Genomic DNA, 21987 nt, shown 5'->3' on the forward strand with positions numbered 1-21987 from the left:
TGGCATCAGGTGGACCCCCCTTGGGGGCCAGGCCCTGGGGAATCTTCCCCGCTCCCACTTCCCCTCTTGGCAGCCATGTCTGACACATTTGTGGGCAAGTGTACATATAGGCACATTAATGGTTGTGTTGTGTACATTTACAAGCACAAGGGTGCATGAATTTGACACCCAGTTCATAGACTTACCCTATATGTGACTGTTAGAGCCAGCTAAAAAGCCAAATAGAGGGAGCTTATGCAACATTTCCCAGAAACCTCCCTTATTCTATATATGGTGCTCAATTGTGGGTTTGATTCCAAGATGCACGCAGAACTTAATTGACTAATGAACCATTAACGAGCAATAATTGGATGCTAACAACCAAATATTCATGTTAATTGGCATCCGTTGGGATTCAGGCGTACTAAAACCGAAATCCCATAATGCACAACTCAAAGGGGGTATGGCCAAGGGAGGGGCATGGGCGTGTCTGGGGCGTTCTGAAAAGTTGCGCACATTGTTACAGCGTTCCCAACTTGGGCACCAGCATTTATTCCAGGTTTCAGCAGGCATAAGTCCGGTGCCCCATGTTAGGGCGTGGGACTCAGTGGTAAACATGATTCACGCTTAGCGTCAATATTTAATTTTCTGATGCCCTTTTCTTTCAGTGCTATTTATAGAATCCAGCCCCAAGAGTCTCTGCACCACATTTAGCTAACAGGGGCTGTGATAGATTTCATTCATCAAAGCTGAAATGATTTTCCAATAGGACTTTTTTTTTTTTCCAAGTCTCAGTCTTGAATGAATCGAGCCCTCAACCAACGTTGCTTTAAGCCATTAGTGTCTTTTGTCTGGACTGCACAGCACAGGTTGTGTTTCTGGCTCATGACAGCTGTAATATTAAAGTAATTTGAGCGTGAGAGGGATCTGTTGAACTCTAATTCTTTGTGACCAAGAGGAATTGCTGTTTATCTTGTGGGGACCTAGAGATAGACATTGTTTTCTGCTTGAATGAGCCGCACAACAGAGTGACAGAGTCGTTCCTGTGTGACTCAAGGTCACTGTTCGGAATTTGTGCAGAGGGAAAAATAGATACATGTGAACAGTGGAGTGGCTGTGGATGAAAGAAACTTAACTGATACAATATAATCCACTGCACTCAAATCTTCCCTTTTGTTCTTTTAATGTTCTGTTCTGAAGAACGGAATATTTCCTCCATTCTGTTTATTTAGCCATTTATTAGGATTTATTTACCGCCTTTTTTGAAGAAATCCACCCAAGGCAGTGTACGGCAAGATCAATCTGGACCTAGGCAATGGACAGTTCCAGCTGAAAAAAATATTAAAATTGCAGTCCACGTTATTCTATAGTATACTACTTACAATGCAGTGGCGTAGCCAAGGGTGGGCCTGGGTGGGGCCAACATGAGCAGTGTGTATTCGTTGCTGCTCGCTGAAAGTGAAAATCTGCTATTTAAAAGGTATACGGGGGAGGGGGGATGTTTGAGAGACCATATGGCATGCAGGCGAGAGAGGGAGAGACCAAATCATTTGTGGGACAAGGTGAAGTTCTTCTGCCCACCCATCTTGGGCCCAGGCCCACCCAAAATTGGGTGTCTGGCTACGCCCCTGTTACAATGTCAACTCAATGCACAATAAACATATTAATAGATAGCACTGGATAAAATTAGACATGGAGCATAGAGACATAAGATAGAATAAAAGGAGTTATATAGTGTTTAAAAAAAAGGTGTGGACAAGTTCCTGGAGAAAAAGTCCATAGTCTGTTATTGATATGAACATAGGGGAAGCCACTGCTTGCCCTTGGATTGGGAGCATGGAATGTTGCTACTATTTGGGTTTCTGTCGGGTACTTGTGCCCTGGATTGGCCACTGCTGGAAGCAGGATACTGGGCTTGATGGACCATTGGTCTAACCCAGTATGGCTATTCTTATGTTCTTATGTTCTACAAAGGGAACTAACTTAAAGAAAGGTGCATATGGAGTCAAAAAGGTGCATGTCAGTGATCTCAGCTAGGGTAGGAGTGGATAAAGCATGTCCTGATGCAGTATGCCCAGCCAGTGTCACTCGTTTTGTGTGTGCATGTGTGACTAGCAAGTTAGTTACTTCTTCCATTAAAGGCTTGGTTGAAGAGCCAAACTTTCAATTGCTTCCTGAAGTAGAGATAGCCTTGTGTTAAGCGGAGCCTTTTAGGGAGTCCATTCCAGAGTGTGGGGCAGGGGTGTAGCTAGACAGCAGCTGTTGGGTGGGCCTAGACAAGAAGTGGGTGGGCACCAAGTGTTCTACCCCCTCCCCCACCAACGTAAAAATATATCTCAGCTGGCGGAAAAACACTGCTGTCCACCTTGGTGGCAGCCTGCAGCAGGCATGCACCGAAAACTGAGCATGCGCAGGTGCCAGCTTAGGAAGCTCAGACTGCTGAATTGGAGAGCAATGTTTTCAGCACCTTCGGGGGGAAGTCTTCAACTGGCATAGCTTGGGATCCCCACCAGCTACCACTAAATGAGTGCTGCTGTTAGGTGGGCCTGAGTCCTAAGTGGGTGGGCCTCGGCCCACCCAGGCCCACCTGTGGCTACGCCACTGGTGTCTGGAGAAGGCTCACTTGTGGGTATCACATCATGTCATGTTCTTTGGAGAGGGTGTAGTTAGGGATACTCCTTGGGAGGACCTTAGTGTACTTGGAGGTGTGTAGAGGGTGATCCTGTTTTTCAAATACTCTGGCCCATTTTTTAAGGGCTGTGAAAATCAGACACACAATTTTAAATTTAGCTTTGTTTTGTACTGGTAGCCAGTGAAGTTTTTTCAGGAATGGTATGATGGGATCACATCGCTTACAACCCTTCCATCACTCTTGCTGCAGCTCTTCTGTATCCATTGGTGCAAACCCTTTGTAGTCAGACTAATGTAGAGTGCATTACAGTAATCCAGTCTTGATGTTATCCAGGGCCAGTGTATAGGGGGAGGGGCAAGCAGGGCAGCTGCCCTGGGTCCCACAGCTCCAGGGGCCCCCATGGTCTGTCATGTCTTCCTTTTCTTGCCAATTCGAGGTCCCTTCTCCACCACCGCCAACTCCAGGCTCCGCCCTTTCTGCCTCGCCTCACCCCATGCTTGGAATAAACTCCCTGAGCCCATACGCCAGGCCCCCTCCCTGCCCATCTTCAAATCCTTGCTCAAAGCCCACCTCTTCAATGTCGCCTTCAGCACCTAACCACTACACCTCTATTCAGGAAATCTTGACTGCCCCAACTTGACATTTCGTTCTATAGATTGTAAGCTACTTCGAGCAGGGACTGTCCTTCTTTGTTAAACTGTATAGCGCTGCGTAACCCTAGTAGCGCTCTAGAAATGTTAAGTAGTAGTAGTAGTCCCCTTCCTCTCATCTTCCCCATCTATCTTACATCATGTTTCTGTTCACAGGGAGTTCCCTCTGCTGCGTTCTGTCCCCTTCTGATACAACTTCCTGTTTCCGCCTGGGCAGTACACAGCAGAGGTACAGTGCAGGGGCAGCCTCAGGCAACATATCAAAATCACTGCCACTCTGGAAACCCTTAAGTTAAACAGGGAAGGTGAGGGTAGTGAGAAGGGGGAAAGATGGTAGACCATGGAGAGGCCCTGGAGCTGTTTAAAGTACACTGGGGAAATGGAGAGAAAAGGGGACATGCCATACTGGGAGTGGGTAGAGGGGATGGAGGAAAAAATGTTGGGCATTGAAACAGAGAGGAGGGGAGAGAGAGAGAGATGGCAGAGAATAGGATAGAGTGAGGGAAGAGAAAGGGAGAAACGTTGGACCCAGGGGTGGTTGGGATAGATGCTGGATAGGAGGGCAGTCAAGAAGAAAGAGATGTTGGACCCAGGGATGGAAGGGAGGGAGGGAAAAGGAAGAGAGAGATGCTGGTTCATGTGGGATAGAGTGGGGTGGGGGAGGGAGCAACATTCCACATGTGGGAATTCTTTCTCTGATCCTTCTACTTACCATAAGACATACTCAACCCTGCAACACTTCACTATCAAAGGTCGTATTTATTTATTTATTTGTTTCATTTGTATCCCACATTTTCCCACCTATTTGCAGGCTCAATGTGGCTTACAATACATCATGAATGGTGAAGGCATGTAAGAGAATGTACATTTAGTATTACAGAAGGATCTTGGTAACATGATAATGATAAGGCATGATAGTAGTTTAACAAGCAAGTGTGATAGACAGTTCTGGATATCTGTATAGGAATTCACATTTTTTTAAATCTTTGTGGTATGCTTTGTTAAAGAGATGGGTCTTCAGTAGTTTACGCAAGTTAGTTAGCTCATAGATTGTTTTTAAGTTGCGCGGCAGCGCGTTCCAGAATTGAGTGCTTAGGAAGGAAAATGTTGACGCATGTGTTAGTTTGTATTTTAGACCTTTGCAGTTGGGGAAGTGAAGATTAAGGAATGTTCGGGGTGATTTTTTAGCATTTCTGGGTGGTAGGTCTATCAGGTCTGACATGTAGGCGGGGGCGTCTCCGTGAATGATTTTGTGCACTAGGGTGCACACTTTGAACATGATGCCTTCTTTAAGTGGGAGCCACTGTAGCTTTTCTCGCAGGGGTTTGGCATTTTCGTGTTTTGTTTTACCAAATATGAGTCTGGCTGCAGTGTTCTGAGCTGTCTGGAGTTTCTTGATTATTTGCTCTTTGCAGCCAGCGTAGAGTGCGTTGCAGTAGTCTAGATGACTGAGTACCATTGATTGTACCAGGTTGCGGAAGACGTTCCTTGGGAAGAAAGGTCTTACTCTTTTCAATGTATTGAACATTGACAAACCCTTTTTACCTCAAACCCAACCTGATTGAATCTTATCTTCCCTATCCCACTATAACATTTTTCTACTATTCCCGTACCGGACTTTATGTAAGCCACATTGAGCCTGCAAATGTGTGGGGAAATGTGGGATACAAATGTAACAAATAAACATACTACAAATCCTAGGACAAGAAGTTGCTTCCCATGTCTGCTGTGTAAGGTTATAAAATTAGAGACAGAGTCATATGCACTTACGTGTTCAGTAGCAGGTTTTGACTGGAGAAGTGCTGTTTTTTTGGAGGGGGGGATGTTGGGCCACCAAATGCAAAAATATTGGATGAAGAAGTCAAAATCCACCAAGATTTTATCCGTTAGTAAAAGATGACCCTAGGAACATTCCAGAGGCAGGACCTACCTCCGTATTGTGGAAATATTTAATTGCTGCATAATGTAAATACATGTTTACCATTTCTGAGGATTATAAAAATGGCAGACCTGGTTCTGAACGGCTAAACTAGTTGCTTATGTTTGGGACACACATATTTAACTGCCCTACCTAAACAGAAAACCCCTCTGAGTTGCCCCTGCAGGTTTCAATGTTGCCCCCTGTACTATCTGGTAGGTGCTGGTACCCATCATGTGTTAATTAGCCGTATAAGGTTGGCACTTACTGTAGATGTCTCACTTCCGTTTACGGAGTGGTTTTTGGAGCAGTCCTGTGTTTTCTTGCTTTATTTATTGTTATATATGGGAAATGCTGGGGAGAAGCTCCATCAAATTTATAAAAGAGCAGGTTAGAAAATCAGTTTTGTTATTGAAAAAGTGATGTGTGGTAGCCGTGTTAGTCAACTTTTAAAAGCAATCAATAGATATAAAATAAAATAAAACATAGAAAAGAAAATAAGATGATACTTTTTTTATGGGACTAACAATACATTTTCCAGCAGGTGATCAAAAGCCCCGCGCTGTTCCAAACAGCGCTCTAAAATAGCGCTGGAACAGAACGGGGTGCTATTAGACCTATGATCAGGGATAATGCATGCAAATTTAAGCAGCGCAATTATCTCTGATGATGGGGTAGAAGTGCGGGAGAATTGTGCCTGAGCATGCGCTCAGCACAATCCTCCCGCACTTGTTCGACAGGTCTAGGCTGGAGACCAATGAAAAGAGAAGGACAACCATCTTTAAATCGGAAGATGGACGGCCTCAACTGCCCTGTTGCAGGGACAGCCAAATTTCAAGGGGGTGTCGGAGGTATAGCGACAGGGCAGTTGAGGACGTCCAAAACTTAGACGTTTATGCAATGGGCAGTTAAGGACATCCAAAATTGGATGTTTCTATGAGAAAGACGTCTTTCTCATAGAAACATCCAATTTTGCCCGTCCTTAACTGCCCATTGCCGAAACGTCCAAAATTTGGACGTCCTCAACTGCCCCGTCACAGAAACGTCCAAATTTTGGACGTCCTCAACTGCCCTCGCTGGCAGGTTTGCTATAGGGGGGAATGGGGGCCTGCCAGCATGCTACTTGCGCTAAGAGCACTCGAGCGCATTGTTTCACGCGCTCGAGGGCTCTGATCATGGGGCGGTAGCAAACGCCGGCGCTAGGATGGCGCTAACAGCCTCTAGCGCCGGCGTTTGCTTTTGATCATCTGTTTGTGATTAGCTTTCGAAGGTAGCCCTTCTTTGTCAGATCAGAAATAAGCAAATGTTGATCAATAACAGTATATATAAGTGAAACATCAAAGCATTCCAGTGACAGTCTCAAAGGATGAGGGTGGGGTGACTTAGGTGAGAGACAGGGAGAGTCGGGTGGATGACAAAGCAGTAGAATTTTATGGTTTATAATGGGCTAGAAAACCCAGATCTTTGTTAAGTCCTGTCCGGTGGGTGTCAAAATATTTAATCATTCTGACTTCAAAGGTCTTATGTTCCTGGATTGTCTTAAAGTTTCGCTTTAGTATTCTCACCATAAAATCATTGGTACAGAGTTCTGGTTTCGTAAAAGGAATCTTTAAGAGTCGCAAAATGAAGCTACTCTGCAAAAATAGCAGTCTTATGTTTTACATCGAAGCACTTTACTGTATCCCATGGCCAAGGATTGAGTGCTGCAGTAGTACTGAAGTAGTGGGAAAGTGTCTTGTTACCCCAGGTGCTGGCTGGCTGCACTTAACATCAGCTTTTCAGTTCTCACTATCTCAGCACCATATTAAAAACTTAACAAAGAGGACCTGGTTTCTAAAACAGAATTCATTTCCAAACAGCCCCACCCCCTAGGGTGATTACAGGGCTATGTTATAATGTTCTGTGGGAAATCTCCTTTGAGCCCTAGTCTCCTGCCTTGTTACAGGACACAGCAGGTTATTTTCCTGCCCTTCTCAAGTTCAAGCAGATACTTTCTCTCATCTGTCATTACTGATTCTGTCTCCCTCTTCCATTGCACTCTAAAATTCCTTCTGGTCCATTTCCTAAAGCATGCAGAACACATTGGAAAAGTTGTGGACTAATGCTTTGTTTTTGATCCTTGTGGATTTCTGAAGAAATCAGATGTAAAGGTTGTGTAGAGGCTTTTTGTCTTCAGTTTCATTTTGGGGATTTTATAAGCTTTTATCATTTTTTAAATGTTTTTCACAGTCATTTCTAGGAGTAGCCTAGTGGTTAGTGCAGTGGACTTTGATCCTGGGGAACTGAGTTGGATTCCCACTGCAGCTCCTTGTGACTCTGGGCAAGTCACTTAACCCTCCATTGCCCCTGGTACAAAATAAGTACTTGAATATATGTAAACCGCTTTGAATGTAGTTGCAAAAACCTCAGAAAGGCGGTATATCAAGTCCCATTTCCCTTATGACATCACAATATCAGAAGTGAGCCAAGTATCGGGCAATCAAGCCATTGTGACATCACTGATGAGGTTGGCTCTTATTGGTGGAATGAGTGGAGGAGGAGCCTAGTGGTTAGTGCAGTGGACTTTGATCCTGGGGAACTGGGTTTGATTCCCACTGCAGCTCCTTGTGACTCTGGGCAAGTCACTTAACCCTCCATTGCCCCTGGTACAAAATAATTACCTGAATATATGTAAACCACTTTGAATGTAGTTGCAAAAACCCCAGAAAGGCAGTATATCAAGTCCCAGTTCCCTTTCTCTATTTGAGATTCTACATGGAATGTTAATGTTGCTATTCCACTAGCAACATTCCATGTAGAAGCCTGCCCTTGCAGATCAGCAACACTGTGGCGCAGGCTTCTGTTTCTGTGAGTCTGACGTTACGTGCAGGACGTCAGACTCACAGAAACAGAAGCCTGCGCATCCGCGTTGCTGATCTGCAAGGGCAGGCTTCTACATGGAATGTTGCTAGTGGAGGAATAGCCTAGTGGTTAGTGCAGTGGATTTTGATCCTGGGGAACTGGGTTCAAGTCCCACCGCAGCTGCTTGTGACTCTGGTTAAGTCACTTAACCCTCCATTGCCCCTGGCACAAAATAAGTACTTGAATATATGTAAACCACTTTGAATGTAGTTGCAAAAACCTCCGAAAGGCGGTATATCAAGTCCCAGTTCCCTTTCTTAACCCAGTACACATGACACATCCATCCAATTGGGTTTTCAGGATATCCAAGGAGGCAGTGCATGCAAATCTGTCTCGTACATATTCATTATAGATACCCTGAAAACCCTACTGGCTGGGTGTTCCCCAGACACTGAGTTGAGAAGCTGCATTTACATTCTTGCATTCAGTTGTTCCTTATCAATTGCCTTCAAGCCGTTTGTCTTACAAGGAGGAGCCGCTGACTGAACCTAAGCCAGATCATTTTGTATCAGGGAGACTAGGTGGACGTTCGCTGGGCTAGTTTTTATCGCGTTCTAGAAAAAAAGGTCCTTTTTTAAGGGACCAGAAAATGGACGTGCGGCAAAATAAAAACCAGCGCGTGTCCATTTTTCGCCTGAGACCTTACCGCCACCCACTGACTTAGCGGTAAGGTCTCACACGCTACCCGGGCAGTAGGCATGCAACACATGCCCACTGCTGTTTACCGCTGGGTAAGTGCCACGTGATAGAAAATTAAAAAAAAAAATTTTCCACCACGTGTTTTCGCCATGGTCCAATTTCAGAATTACTGCCCAGGGTTACCTAGTAGTGGGCAGTAATGTCGATTTGGTGCATGCTGAACACCCGTAGGCCCTTATGCGCCTTTGAAAAAGTGCCCCTTATTGGAATATACCTGTATTACCATCGCAAAATACATCGAACTATACTCGGAACACACCCTTCTTATATCTGAGCATCCCATGGACATACACGGTTAAACATCACCTGTTGTAAAATCACTGCTTACATGTGTATACCAAATGGCATGAACAAATGACAGTTTTTGCACGTGAAAGAGGACAAGCATAATAGGTAAGAGAGTAAGGAGAGTTAGAAAGTAAGGTGACATTTAAAGAAAGTTGCACATGAGTTCAGAGAGATGGTTAAATATTACCTCAGAATCAACTATAGAACTACACAAGTGGTGTGGAAGACACAACAAAATCTAGAACAATCAGAGAAATCCACAAAATGAAAAATGACTCTGTTTATAGGGAAAAAGGCCTCAAAGAGCTCTGAGATCAACAACTAATCTCACAGAGCTAAAACAGACACAATGGTCCTCTCATCATCGTAGGCCAAAAAACCCTACAAGCACCACTTAACAAAGTTAAGTGTAATTGTGTATATTGGATATCGGATTTTGCTCCAGTAGTCATCTACACACTAAGAACTGACATACCATCACTTAAAATATTATTCTTTTGATGTATTTTTTGACCACAGAATAAGATTTTTCAGATCTGTGACACTATAGGGTTTTTTGGCCTATGATGATGAGAGGACCATTGTGTCTGTTTTAGCTCTGTGAGATTAGTTGTTGATCTCAAAGCTCTTTGAGGCCTTTTTCCCTATAAACAGAGTCATTTTTCATTTTGTGGATTTCTCTAATTGTTATAAATATTATCTCAGCTAGGGTAGGAGTGGATAAACATGTCCCACTGCAGTATGTCTCCTCAGCTCAAAACCTTGAGGTCATCTTTGACTCTTCTCTCTCCTTCTCTGCTCGTATCCAGCAGATTGCCAAGACCTGTCGTTTCTTTCTGTACAACATCCGTAAAATCCGCCCCTTTCTTTCCGAGCACTCTACCAAAACCCTCATCCACACCCTTGTCACCTCTCGTTTAGACTACTGCAATCTGCTTCTTGCTGGCCTCCCACTTAGTTACCTCTCCCCTCTCCAGTCGGTTCAAAACTCTGCTGCCCGTCTCATCTTCCGCCAGGGTCGCTTTACTCATACTACCCCTCTCCTCAAGACCCTTCACTGGCTCCCTATCCGTTTTCACATCCTGTTCAAACTTCTTCTACTAACCTATAAATGTACTCACTCTGCTGCTCCCCAGTATCTCTCCACACTCGTCCTTCCCTACACCCCTTCCCGTGCACTCCGCTCCATGGATAAATCCTTCTTATCTGTTCCCTTCTCCACTACTGCCAACTCCAGACTTCGCGCCTTCTGTCTCGCTGCACCCTACGCCTGGAATAAACTTCCTGAGCCCCTACGTCTTGCCCCATCCTTGGCCACCTTTAAATCCAGACTGAAAGCCCACCTCTTTAACATTGCTTTTGACTCGTAACCACTTGTAACCACTCGCCTCCACCTACCCTCCTCTCTTCCTTCCCGTTCACATTAATTGATTTGATTTGCTTACTTTATTTATTTTTTGTCTATTAGATTGTAAGCTCTTTGAGCAGGGACTGTCTTTCTTCTATGTTTGTGCAGCGCTGTGTATGCCTTGTAGCTCTATAGAAATGCTAAATAGTAGTAAATAGTAGTAGTAGTATGTGCAGCCCGAGTCAATCCTTGTGTGTGAGAGTACACAAACAAGTTAGTTACTTCTTCCATTAAAGGCTTGGTTGAAGAGCCAAGCTTTCACCTGCTTCCTGAAGTAGAGGTAGTCTTGTGTTAAGCGGAGCCTTTCAGGGAATGCATTCCAGAGTGTGGGGGCTACTCCGGAGAAGGCTCGCTTGCATTGTGCTTGGCCCCTTACAGCACTGGGCCCTGAGCATCTTCCCCTGTTGCCCGTTGGATAAAATTGTATTGATGACAGAAAGGTCTGAGCATGTTTCAACTGTGTACCCTCTCTCTCGCTTGCCCATTCAGCAACAGTTTGAAATCCCAGAAGGCAGACTGTTTGGTGTTTCCCCGATGGAAGCTGGCTTAGATCTGGACGGTTACCAAAATTCACTAGAGGAAGTCCTCTCATGGCTTCTCTTAGCTGAAGATAGCTTACGAGCACAAAAAGACATTTCCTTTGACGTGGAGGAGGTGAAGGAGCAGTTCCACGCTCACGAGGTACGTAAGCTAAATAACATATCTCTGCGTTCTTTTTCCTTGCGAAGCTGATCCTCCAGTTATGACGATAAAGCCTGCCTAAGACTTCCATTATGTTTGTAGATTCTGTGAGGAGGAAAAGCTGTAAATTCTGGAAGGAGCTATTCCTTTAGGAGTGTTTAACGCAACACTCTTAAAGAACTCTTTCACTCTTTCTCAACCTGATTCTGAGAAAAGTTGTTTTCGGATGAAGTTGCTGTGAAACCGCTGACTATTCTTGCACATAATGGGTTGTATACAATTGCATGCAATAAAAATGTGATGGGAACTGTTTTGCAGTATAGAAAAGGGCAGCTTGATTTCTTATCTGTCCCTGGAATTAGATCACTGGTGTCATAGCAAGCGTTTATGCAATATGGAAGAGTCTTCCAGTCTAGAAGTCGCCTGAATTTAGTCACTGCTTACCTTCTCAAGACTGCAGTCCTGTTATTATGATTCTGCTAGACTGGCAGGGGAATGACTGGGACTCGCTTCTGATTGGCCTGTTAGGGATTGAGCTGAGGTCTGAGGCAGCAGACATCAGAAGTCAAATCTATTTAAACCTACCTTACCCTACAGTCCATGCTTTAGCGTTGATCCCTGTTAGCTGAAGCCTGTTACCCTTATGCGGAATTAGGGGGTTAGCGTGTAGATTTGTCAGTTACCACAGAATGCCTGAGCACGTTAGCACCTAAAACAGCTTATTTAAAAGGCCCCTTAGTTAATGGATAAACCAGTGGTTCCCAGATTTGGTCCTGGAGGCACCCCGGCCAGTCAGGTTTTCAGGATACCCACAATGAATATTCATGAGAGAGATTTGCATACAGTGGAGGCAGTACATGCAAATATCTCTCATGAATATTCATTGTGGATATCCTGAAAAGCAGTGGAGACAGTGCATGCAAATATCGCTCATGAATATTCATTGTGGATATCACGAAAAGCAGTGGAGACAGTGCATGTAAATATCGCTCATGAATATTCATTGTGGGTATCCCAAAAAGCAGTGGAGGTAGTGCATGCAAATATCGGTCATGAATATTCATTGTGGATATCACAAATAGCAGCGGAGGTAGTGCATGCAAATATCACTCATGAATATTCAATGTGGATATCTCAAAATGCAGTGGAGGTAGTGCATGCAAATATCACTCATGAATATTCATTGTGGGTATCCCAAAAAAGCAGTGGAGGCAGTGCATGCAAATCTCTCTCATGAATATTCATTGTGGGTATCCCAAAAAAGCAGTGGAGGCAGTGTATGCAAATCTTTCTCATGAATATTCATTGTGGATATCCCCAAAAAGCAGTGGAGGCAGTGCATGCAAATCTCTCTCATGAATATTCATTGTGGGTATCTCGAAAAGCAGTGGAGACAGTGCATGCAAATTTCTCTCATGAATATTCGTTGTGGGTATCTCGAAAAGCAGTGGAGATAGTGCATGCAAATTTCTCTCATGAATATTCAATGTGGATATCTCAAAATGCAGTGGAGGTAGTGCATGCAAATATCACTCATGAATATTCATTGTGGGTATCCCAAAAAAGCAGTGGAGGCAGTGCATGCAAATCTCTCTCATGAATATTCATTGTGGGTATCCCAAAAAAGCAGTGGAGGCAGTGCATGCAAATCTCTCTCATGAATATTCATTGTGGATATCCCCAAAAAGCAGTGGAGGCAGTGCATGCAAATCTCTCTCATGAATATTCGTTGTGGGTATCTCGAAAAGCAGTGGAGACAGTGCATGCAAATTTCTCTCATGAATATTCGTTGTGGGTATCTCGAAAAGCAGTGGAGACAGTGCATGTAAATTTCTCTCATGAATATTCGTTGTGGATATCACGAAAACCTGACTGGCTGGGGTGCCTCCAGGACCAGGTTTGGGAACCACTTGGATAAAAACTGAAAAATAAAAGTAGCTGAAATGCTTGATCATAGTTCTGCAGCTCTACAATTAAAATAACGTTTATATTCTATAAGTATACAAAGTGAGATTTTAGCTGATATTAAAGCTGTTTCTTTTGCAGTACTCCCTGTTCAGACTGGGTGTTTTTTTCTGTTCATAATAGGGATTTATGATGGAATTAACAGCTCATCAGGGACATGTTGGTAATGTGTTGCACGTGGGAAGTCAGCTGCTAACATTTGGGAAACTTTCAGATGACGAGGAAAATGAAATTCAAGAACAAATGAATCTGCTCAGTTCTCGGTGGGAAAGTCTCAGGGTAGCCAGCATGGAGAGACAAAGCGGGTAAGTGATTTACTTGGGAGAGTGTGGGAGGGGACAGGACATCTGTGCGCATTCATTCGTTCACCTATGGTGGCATCGGGGAAGACGGATCTTGGACAACAATTTCGAATGAGTCGTTCTTTATGGTCAAATTCACCGCTCTGTCCATCCGTTATTGAGTGTTATTTAACCGACAAGGACCGACTCCTGACCAGTTAAATGGTGCTTAACTGGCTATCTACCTCCGCTGAATATTCCCAGTTAGAGGTTAAATTGGCTATATCACGTAATATAGCCGGCTATCTATTAATAACCAGCACATCGCCAGCTAAGTTTGGTGGCCAAAATTGCAGGTTTCAACTTAACCAGCCAGCACTGAATATTGACTTGGCTGGTTAAGTTGAAACTGATGAAAAATAAACTGGATATGCAAAGCCGGTCACTGGAAACATCCCAGCAATGAATATCCATAGTAACGTAGAGGGGCATTTTCGAAAGAAACGTCCAAGTTGCGATTTGGACGTCTTTGCAAAATGGCGAAATCCAGGGTTGCGGGGAAAACCGTATTTTCAAAACAAGATGGGCATCCATCTTTCATTTCGAAAATACTGTCAGAGACGTCCAAATCCTTAAATTTGGACGTCCTTGCTTTTGGACGTTTCTGACTTTTGGCGATTTTCCAAACCAAAGATGTCCATGCCAAAAACGTCCAAATGCAAGCCGCTTGGACGTGGGATGAGCCAGCATTTGTAGTGCACTGGTCCCCCTGACATGCCAGGACACCAACCGCGCACCCTAGGGGGCACTGCAGAGGACTTCATAAATTGCTCCCAGGAACATAGCTCCCTTACCTTGTGTGCTGAGCCCCCCAAAGCCCACTACCAACAACTGGACACCACTACCATAGCCCTTACAGGAGAAGGGTGCACCTATATATGGGTAAAGTGGGTTTGTGTTGGGTTTTGGAGAGCTCGCTGTTTCCTCCACAAATGTAACAGGTAGGGGGTCCGCCTGTCTGAAGTGCACTGCAGTACCCACTAAAACTGCTCCAGGGACCTGCATGCTCTGTCATGGACCTGAGTATGGCATCTGAGGCTGGCATAGAGTAATTTTAAAGATGTTTTTTGAGGGTGGGAGGGGGATAGTGACCACTGGGGGAGTATTGAGAGGTCATTCCCGATTCCCTCCGGTAGTCATCTGGTCATTTCGGGCATCTTTTTGTGCCTTGTTCGTAAAAAAAAACAGGTCCGGGTGAAAACGTCCAAGTGTTCGTCAGGGACATCCTTGCTTTTTTTGATTATGGCTCAAAGATGTTCAAGTGTTAGGCACCCTCAAGTCCCGCCTTCGCTACGCCTCTGACACACCTTGCGACGGAGTGCAGTTGGAGACATCCAAAATCGGGTTTCGATTATACCGATTTGGTCGCCTCTGTGAGAAGGATGTCCATCTTCCGTTTTATGTCGAAAGATGGACGTCCTCTTTCGAAAATGAGCCTGATAGTAACATACTTAATGATAGCAGATAAAGATCTGAACGGTTCATTCAGGCTTCCCAACAATATAAACTCATTTTACATGGTATGTGATACACTATATATGTATACCAGAGTTTGATTTGTCCTTGGCATTCTCAGGGCACAGACCGTAGAAGTCTGCCCAGCACTGTTCTTGTACTAAAAGTTCTGAAGCTTCTGGAATCCTAAAGTGTTACAAGATTCTGGAATCCCAATTAGTAGCAACATTCTATGTAGAACTCCAAAGAGTAACATAGTAAATGATGGCAGGTAAAGACCTGAACGGTCCATCCAGTCTGCCCAATAAGATAAACTCATTTTACATGGTATGTGACACTTTATACCCAAGTTTGATTTGTCCTTGCCATTCTCGGGGCACAAACCGTAGAAGTCTGCCCAGCACTGGTTTCGCTTCCCAATTTCCAGTGATGCCACCCAATCTCCGCAACACTGGTAATTGGGAAGCAAAACCAGTGCTAGGCAAACTTCTACGGTCTGTGCCCTGAGCAATGGCGTAGCCACAGGTGGGCCTGGGTGGGCCAGGGCCCACCCACTTAGGGTTCAGGCCCACCCAACAGTAGCACACATTTAATGGTAGCTGGTGGAGATCCCAAGCTCTATCAGCTGAAGACTTCCCCCTGATGGTAAGCCAAGATGGAAAGAAGCGTTTTCTCGCCAGCTGAAATATTTTTTTGGTGCTGGTGGGGGAGAGCACATGGTGCCCACCCACTTCTTGCCTAGGGCCACCCAAAATCTGTTGTCTGGCTACGCCCCTGGCCCTGAGAATGGCAAGGACAAATCAAACTCGGGTTTACATATAAAGTATGAACCAGCCAAGTCAATATCCAGGCTCAGGACCGACCGCAGAAGGCAGCCCAGCTCAATCCCACGATCTGAATACCGGCCCTTGTCTGTACATCTTAAAGAGGTTCCTTTGGCACGGAAAAGCCACGCACATTAATACTGTGCATTTTAAACAGCCTGACGGTAACCAGATTTCTGACCAGTTTACTGTCTCAAAAATGTGTAACCATACTGGGTAAATTCTTCTGCTCACAAATACTGATTGTAGAACCTGGTAAAAGTGGTCAAAATACGCCCCTTTGACTTTATGTTTAATGCTGGGAGTATAGAGGTGAGTTTTTGACATCCAAGTCTGGTGTGGAGTAGTGGCCTAGTGGTTAGGGTGGTGGACTTTGGTCCTGGGGAACTGAGTTCAATTCCCACTTCAGGCACAGGCAGCTCCTTGTGACTCTGGGCAAGTCACTTAACCCTCCATTGCCCCATGTAAGCCGCATTGAGCCTGCCATGAGTGGGAAAGCGCGGGGTACAAATGTAACAAAAATAAAATAGATACTATTGGAGATTCTACAAGGAATGTTGCTATTCCACTAGCAACATTCCATGTAGAAGGCTGCGCAGGCTTCTGTTTCTGTGAGTCTGACGTCCTGCACGTATATCTAGGATGTCAGACTCACAGAAGCAGAAGCCTGCGCGGCCACATTGGTGATCTGCAAGGGCCGACTTCTACATGGAATGTTGCTAGTGGAATAGCAACATTCCATGTAGAATCTCCAATAGTAGCAACAGTGGAGGAGTGGCCTAGTGGTTAGGGTGGTGGACTTTGGTCCTGGGGAACTGGGTTTGATTCCCACTTCAGGCACAGGCAGCTCCTTGTAACTCTGGGCAAGTCACTTAACCCTCCATTGCCCCATGTAAGTCGCATTGAGCCTGCCATGAGTGGGAAAGCGCAGGGTACAAATGTAACAAAAATAAATAAAAAAATATCTCAAGTTCCACTAGTATTGCTGATTGAGAGCCGGTTTTAATATACTCTACATGGTGAAATGGATGTTTATGAGGCCAGCTACTTCATCCATTTTAGAATCATAAATGTCCAAAATATTAACAAATCAATAGGGAACATATATTCTTATGTTATGAAACAGCAGCATAAAAATTTATGTAGCGAAACCTGAATATTAATGTCAGTCATTTTACAAACATAAACGTTTAGTTCCCCCGCAGCTGTCACAGAGCTCGGCATTCCTTACCAGCTTCGCTTCTGGGGGGACGTCAATCACCGGGAGACTAAGGAGCGACTTCCCCTAATCCCTGCAGAGGACCCTCTGCTCAGTAGTCACAACTTTTCTATAAACCCAGACATCCTGGGCAGTGAGTGTAAATCTCGACGTCGATCTTGTTGGACTTCTGAAAATGGGGAATACATGTTTATTTTCTAGTCCTGTCAGACCACACTCCCCTGCCGTGTGCATGTCTGAGAGTTTGGATGTGTGTATCCTGGGTTTCTAAAATAGGGATTTAGGTAAATTTTGGCCTTTTATCACACCCTGGTTTACCACGGGTGTCGCTAATCTGCAGTATCATAAGAATAATGCAACTCATAATTATCCTGGCAAGTTACGTTATTCTAAAGCCTGGAAGCATTGGCCGCTAACATGTACTCTGATGCTCCCACAGGGCTGCCGAGAGGGGAGCAGGGGGGGGGGGGAAATTCCCCAGGCCCGGGCCTCCAAGGGGGGCCCGGTGCTGGGGTCTCTCTCTCTCTCCTGCTCCTGAAGGGACCCGAGTGATCGCGTCCCGACAGGAGCAGAAGAGAGAAAAATCCGGCGCCTCAGCCAGGCCCCCCCCTTGGAGGTTGGGGAGGACCTGGAGGAGCACCTCCAGCACTGCTCTTCAGCCCAGCTGAGCAGCTGCTTTTCCTTTCAGGCACGCATGCTCGGTTTTGAAACCAAGCGTGCCATCAGAGGAAAAGCAGGGGCAGGCAGTCAGCGCTAGACGAAGACGTCTTCTGCTGGAGGGGCCTCAGGATCCCTGCCAGCCAACAAAGTATTTCAATTGGGCAGCTCTGGGGGGTGGGCAGCGGAGACGATTGTGAGGGGGAGGTCGTGATCTGGGGGAGGGGACTGCGGCCGTGTCTAGGGCCCGGTTAAGTCTCTCGGCGGCCCTGCGTTCCCAGGAAGCATTTTTTAAAGAGGCCAGAACATAAGGTGCCCACCCTTGTCCCCCAAAGGATCCCCAACTAGAAATGCCTCCAAAGAGGGACCCCTCCCTGTGACCCCCCCTAGAGAAATCCCCTCAAAGAAACCCCCTGTCCATGGAGTCTTCCAACTCCTTACCCCCCTGTAGGACTCCTTCCTGGGCCTACGTTACATCTCTGCCTTATATTTCCTCACTGCTTCCCTTGTACTGCCCCTGACCTGTCCACTTTTAACATGGGCGGTCAGAGATGATGCATGCACATTACAAAAATTACTCCACTGTGGTAACCTATTTTAAAAACTTGTGAGGAAAAGGCTTCAGAATCAACTGGGCTTAAAAAAAAAAACCAGCAGCTCTTTTCTTTTTATGGAACTTCAAACTGGTGCAGCTTATCTACAAAGACTTCAAAAACTGGTACATTCACCATAAAACAAAAATCACGTCCCAACAGGAGCTGAAGAGAGACAAATGTGGCGTCGGGCCCACCTTAGAGGCTGAGGAGGAGCAGACCCAGGGTTCGGGGCCTCTGGTTTGGCTCCGCCAGCAGAACCCTTCCTCCAGCGTTGTTCTCCGTTGCATTGCCTGCCCTGTGGCTGCTTTTCTGCAACATGAGGGTAGGGTTACCATATTTGCTCCCCCCAAAAAGAGGACAAATGCCCCGCCCCACCACACCCAGTTCCACCCATGCCACGCCCCATCCCCACCCCCTGTCACATACCGCCTGACCCTTTCACAAACCCCCTGTTTGCCCCCCCATCACATACCCCTAAGGGTGTCCTATTCTCCCCTCCCCTTACCTTACTATACTGCCCTGGTGGTCTAGTGACCTCTTTGTGGCAGGAAAGAGCCCCCTCTTTCCTGCCCAGAACGCCTGCATACTGTTCCTTGCTGACTCCAGTCCCGGCGCCAATTCAAAATGGCTGCCGAGAGTTGACGCAGCCTTGCAAGCCTTCAACTCTCGGCGGCCATTTTGAATTGGCGCCGGGACCGTCAGCAAGGAACAATATGCAGGCAGTGGGGGCAGGAAAGAAGGGGTTCTTTCCTGCTCTGTTCACTAGACAACCAGGGCAGTATTGTAAGGTAAGAGGGAGTGGAGGATAGGACACCACTAGACCAGCCAGCCTCCTGGTTGTCCGGAAATCCACACAAACGGGCAGGCTAGCAAAACCCGCCTGGTTACCCGGCCATGTCCTCAAAAAGAGGACATTTCCGGGTAAAACCAAACATATGTTAACCCTATGTGTTACGTTCCTCACCTGATTCCAGGCCTGCGCGTCTGATTCACCGGCGAGGTGCGGTCCGGCAGTGCTAGCCGGCTTTTTGATGTTTCTCCAGGATGGGTCGGTTTCAGTTTCCCAAGTCTGGCAGCCGTCATCCGGTTTAGAGCGCAGGCAGTGGCCATCTTGGCTAGCTCAGGAGGGGGCGGCCATCTTGTGTAAACGAGATCAGGAAGGAACTCCATATTTGGTCTTGGGAGGATCTCCTATGGGGGCAGCCATGTTGATTTCACCTGAGTGTGGTTTGCTCAGATTTTCTCACTATTTAAAGCACTGCCTCCAGGCCTTCATTGCTTCGTCCTCTTTTGTTCCGAGGAGTTGCTGTCGGAGTGCTGTTCACCGACCGCCTTCTGTTCCTGTTTTTCCCTGTGTACCAGACCTTGGCTAATTATTTCGGATTTTGCTTGTTTGCTGCCTGCCTTGACTCTGGACTGATTTTGACTATTTCTTGGCCTGTTGGAGTACTGGTTCTGGACAGTGTCTGTTTCCTGCTTTCCTGGTCAGCGGCTGTGCAACCCCGCCGGTTCCTGAAGTCCTGGTGGCCGCCTGCAGCTGGGGGCTTAACTCTCGGTGAACGGTGGTCGCTTCCCAGGTGAAGCTTGGGGTTGTCTGGCTGCCTGACCGAGTGCGGTGTCACTCCATCTCTGCCGTGCTCAGTCGGGGCACAGGGGCTCACCACTACCGGGTCATAACAGTAGGACGAAGCCATGAGCTCGCCAGATGGTTCCGAGCTTCCTAAGCTGGCTCAGGCGGTACAGCTGCAGCAGGCGCAAATAGCCCGAGTGTCCAGTATACTGCAGAACGTCAGCAATCAACTTCTAGGGGCCCAGCAGCAGGCCGCTGCGGGTCCTCCAGGATCTAGAGCGGAGGCTTCCACCACATGTCTGCGTCTCCCGGAGCCACCGCGCTTTGATGGAACCCCAGCAGCCTGCAGGGGGTTCCTTAACCAATGTCAGATCTTGTTTGAGTTACAGCCGGATGCTTTTTCTTCCGATCAAATTAAAGTGACTTTCATCATTTCTCTGTTGTCTGGTGCCGCTCTGGCTTGGGCATCTCCGCTGTGGGAACGGCGGAGCCCGATACTGACCAACCTGGAGGAGTTCTTGCGGCATTTCAGGATGGTGTTCGACGTACCTGGCCGACCATCTTCTGCCTCGGGAGCACTGCTGCGGATTCAGCAGGGCTCCGGGTCGGTCGGGGCGTACGCCATCCGGTTCCGCACGCTGGCCGCGGAGCTCCGGTGGAACCAGGAGGCCTTAACGGCCATCTTCTGGCAAGGACTGGACGGGCGAGTCAAGGATGAGCTGGCCGGCCGAGGGATTCCGGCCACTTTGGACGACCTTATTGCTCTCTGCACTAGGATTGACATCCGGTACCAGGAGCGAGCCCAGGAGAGAGGAATGTCACGGCCGCGGCAGAAATCCGGAGGTCCGTCTCCTCATCCAGAGGCACGTGGTTTCCATGAGGAAGGTTCGGAAGGAACCCAGGATGAACCCATGGTAATGGGCCGACATCGCCTGTCCAAGGAAGAAAGAAATCATCGACTCCGAAACCGTCTGTGCTTGTATTGTGGGGAGGCCGGCCATTTCTCAGGCAATTGCCCAAACAAGCCTAAGGGGTCGGGAAACGCTCCGGCCCGAGCCCCATGAAGGGAGTGGCTCTGGGCCGGTTGGCCTCCCTTCCAGACAATTTGCTCTCAGTTCCTGTTCTGCTCCAAGACGGGGAGCGTCGGGTTCAGACTAGAGCCTTGTTGGACTCCGGGGCCGGAGGGAACTTCATTGACGCAGAGTTCTTGTCCCAGCTGGGAAGTCCCACGCTACCCTGTCAGCCGGTGCTCCGGGTCACCTCCATCCAGGGGGACAGCCTTCCCCGGACTATTTCTCAGGTTACCACAGCCATCCATCTTCAGGTGGGGGCATTGCATCAGGAGAAGATCCAGTTTCTGGTGCTCCCCCGAGCCATCCATCCAGTGATTCTGGGACTCCCCTGGCTGCGGCTGCACACGCCTGTAATCGACTGGACTACTGGTGAGATTAGGCAGTGGGGTTCTCGATGTTTTGAGCACTGTCTCCTGCGAGTCAAGACCCCTATACCACTCTGCTCTGTGTCACTGCCAACCCCGCAGAAGGGGTTATCTGGGTTACCCCATGACTATCAGGACTTCCAGGATGTGTTCAGCGCCCGGGCAGCGGATACTTTACCCCCACACCGGTCGTTTGACTGTGCTATAGATCTTCTGCCAGGTGCTGAGCCACCTCGGGGGCGTCTTTATACATTATCTCGGGAGGAGTCCCGTGTTATGAGAGAATACATTCGGGAGAATCTCATCAAGGGGTTTATCCGGTCCTCCACTTCTCCTGCAGGGGCCGGGTTCTTCTTTGTGTCCAAGAAGGACGGGTCCCTTCGCCCCTGCATAGATTATCGGGGCCTGAACAAGATCACCATTAAGAACCGGTATCCGCTTCCACTCATTCCGGAGTTGTTTGACCGCCTTCAAGGAGCCCGGATTTTCACCAAACTGGATTTGCGTGGGGCTTACAATCTGGTGCGGATCCGTGAAGGGGATGAGTGGAAGACGGCTTTTAACACTCACGAGGGGCATTTCGAATACCGGGTTATGCCCTTTGGACTCTGCAATGCCCCTGCGGTGTTCCAGAATTTCGTGAATTACATTTTTCAAGATCTACTGTACACTTCTGTCATAGTGTATCTGGATGACATCCTGATTTTCTCTGCTTCACTGCACCAGCATGTGTCCGATGTCCGCATTGTGCTCCAGCGGCTCCGGG

General features: G+C 47.0%; 1 protein-coding gene across 1 annotated transcript in view; it reads left to right on the forward strand.

Annotated features, from left to right (window-relative positions):
• Positions 1–21987, forward strand: part of DMD (dystrophin) — a 2615032-nt gene that overhangs the window by 914217 nt on the left and 1678828 nt on the right. Inside the window, exons 10-11 of the mRNA XM_030202363.1 lie at positions 10971–11156; positions 13245–13426. Of these exons, the coding sequence (XP_030058223.1) occupies positions 10971–11156; positions 13245–13426 (368 nt within the window). The remainder of the gene's footprint in view (positions 1–10970; positions 11157–13244; positions 13427–21987) is intronic.

The sequence above is a fragment of the Microcaecilia unicolor genome, chromosome 4 (genome assembly GCF_901765095.1).
Source record: "Microcaecilia unicolor chromosome 4, aMicUni1.1, whole genome shotgun sequence".
Taxonomy (NCBI): domain Eukaryota; kingdom Metazoa; phylum Chordata; class Amphibia; order Gymnophiona; family Siphonopidae; genus Microcaecilia; species Microcaecilia unicolor.